Source organism: Nannospalax galili, unplaced genomic scaffold, assembly GCF_000622305.1.
Source record: "Nannospalax galili isolate Female #2095 unplaced genomic scaffold, S.galili_v1.0 scaffold2109, whole genome shotgun sequence".
NCBI lineage: Eukaryota > Metazoa > Chordata > Mammalia > Rodentia > Spalacidae > Nannospalax > Nannospalax galili.
Window position 1 is genome coordinate 247,763 of NW_008359306.1, and position 2,382 is coordinate 250,144.

The 2,382-nt window shown below is 38.0% G+C and overlaps 1 protein-coding gene across 3 annotated transcripts in view; it reads left to right on the plus strand.

The window, feature by feature from the left end:
* Positions 1 to 2,382, plus strand: part of LOC103725635 (neuroligin-4, X-linked) — a 376,846-nt gene that overhangs the window by 244,131 nt on the left and 130,333 nt on the right. For all 3 annotated transcript variants that reach the window (XM_008822933.1, XM_008822935.1, XM_008822934.2), the window contains one exon: positions 1,662 to 1,814. In XM_008822933.1, coding sequence (XP_008821155.1) covers positions 1,662 to 1,814 — 153 coding nt within the window. The remainder of the gene's footprint in view (positions 1 to 1,661; positions 1,815 to 2,382) is intronic.

Genomic DNA, 2,382 nt, shown 5'->3' on the forward strand with positions numbered 1-2,382 from the left:
ATAAGTAGAACAAAACTTTGGTACCAGAAAGAGCCTGCGGATTAATCAGTACAAGAAAAGACAAAAATGCCTGTCTGTAATATACAATAAAAATCATTTCAGCATTTGAATTTTGTTTGACAAAACAGACAGATCGTTAAATAAACACCATCTTCCACAGCAACTTGATCAACCTGGAACTCTTTTGCGCATTTTACTGTGAGTGGTTTCTCCTCCCTTCTGTAGAGGTTTTGAGAAATTCCATTCCTGATTCTTTACCAATAAAGCCATCGCTCAAAATGCTGTGTGTTCATACCTTCAAAATTCCTCTCAAACTATCCATACAATTTAGGAGTGAAAACTTCTACATGTTCCATGCATAGATTTTGTTCCCTTCTTTACAAGTATTTGCATGGTTATAGATACACATGCATATTTACATTAATATTTATAAAAGACTCAGTCTTCTTAAATATTAAAAGTACGACTAATGGCTGATTACTGACACTCTAATTAACCATAACGTCTTGCAATGCAGCTTCTACGGTTGGTCCCTGCATTTTTGCAAGCACGTACCATTAGTCTTTACAACTTTGTTAATTTAGACCATGAGGTAGTAATGTGGGTTACCAGCGTGTTACAAACCTATTGAGAAATTATTGTCACTCTAAACATAACAACCCAGTGTCACAGCTCATCTTCTTTGACATCTGTTTCATTATCCGCACTGAAATATGCTGAGAAATTACTTCACTCTGCAAGTGAGTTCAAAGCCAGGTCCTCGGCCTCTGTACAGCTCCTTGTTCTAACTTTTTAGACCAGTTCTTTCTTTTTTTTTAAACACACGCTTGGATTTATTAATATATCAACTTATACGCAGTTCTAAAACAGTTTCAGAATGAACTCAATGCATTTTGTTCAAAATTATTTCTTTGTATTCCTCTTATATGTTCTGTACTGAGAGTCTATTTTCACACCTTTTACCTTTTTATTGTTCAGCACAGTCTTGTGAATAAGAGACAATAGTCACAGTGGACTCAATTCTGATTTAGAAATGGATTTCACCTGTAATCAGTAGAGGAATTTTTGTTTTGTCGTGGCTATTATGAGTTTCTTCAGTTGAAAACAATTTAATAGCTTAGACCATAGCCTAGGAAATACATATTTTATCTTTAGCCTTATTTTACTAGTGTTTATACACATTTGTGGAGAGATGCAGAAAGAGACGGGGTGATAAACGGAGGGAAACAGAAGGACTGAGATCAACATACTAAAGTCAGAAAGAGACTTAGAGGAATATATTCCTGATGAAAGGGGAGAGATATGGGGACAGAAACATGGAATCAAATATTACTGTCAGAGACATAAATAAATTAGTGCTGAGCTGGAGAGAATCAAATACGGAGAGAGACTTAGATGTTACCCTACATGACAGAGATGTAGATGAGACCCCAGACTCTCTCTACGTGTCTATACGTCAATCAACACACCATTGCCATGCCTAGAAAATAGAACAGTCCCTTTTCTGCAGCCATTCTCAGAAACATGTGTACCATTCATAAAAATAAATGACATTCATTCAAGTCAAATGTAGAACCCTTTATGAGCTTCTTCCGCCTTTGTTAATCATGAGTAATACAGCATAATTGTTTATTTTCTGCTCTCACTTAACATCTTTACAGATATCCATGACCAGAACAGTAAGAAACCGGTTATGGTCTATATCCATGGTGGATCGTACATGGAGGGTACCGGAAACATGATAGACGGGAGTATCTTGGCCAGCTATGGCAACGTGATCGTCATCACCATTAACTACCGCCTGGGGATATTAGGTAAGCTGCTCTGACTTGCAAAGGGCGGATGAAGGGGCCTCCGATCAGGTCGGCTTCATAGTCAACGTGCTGGTGGAACGGAGCGTGTGCAAGCGTTCATCAAGCATACCTATTGACATTGCAGAGCTTGTTTTGCTACGAGCTACAGATGGGAGGCTCTTGGTATTTGCTTCTCGTCTGCTTTTTACATGCCTGCCGTTTTATTGCTCCCGAGGTGGAACTGCTTTCGAAGACATCGGGTGGAATTTGGCTCAATGCATGTCTTATTGATTTGAGCGAAATGGATATTTGGTGGATACAGTTGTGAATCGCAGTGTTGAGAGTGTGCTTGTGGGTACTAACCATCCACAGCACCTTCCATTGCTGGGTGTGTGGTTGTATTAATCAATTTGCGGAGTGTAGGTAGTCTGCATTGATTATATCGCATTATGTATTTATTTCCTGCTCATGGTGCTGGTTGTATGATTGAATTAATCAACTTGTGTGTGTGTATGTGCGTGTGTGTATATATAATATATATGAGTTTACACATTTTATATATATAAATATATATATAATGGCTGTAAAC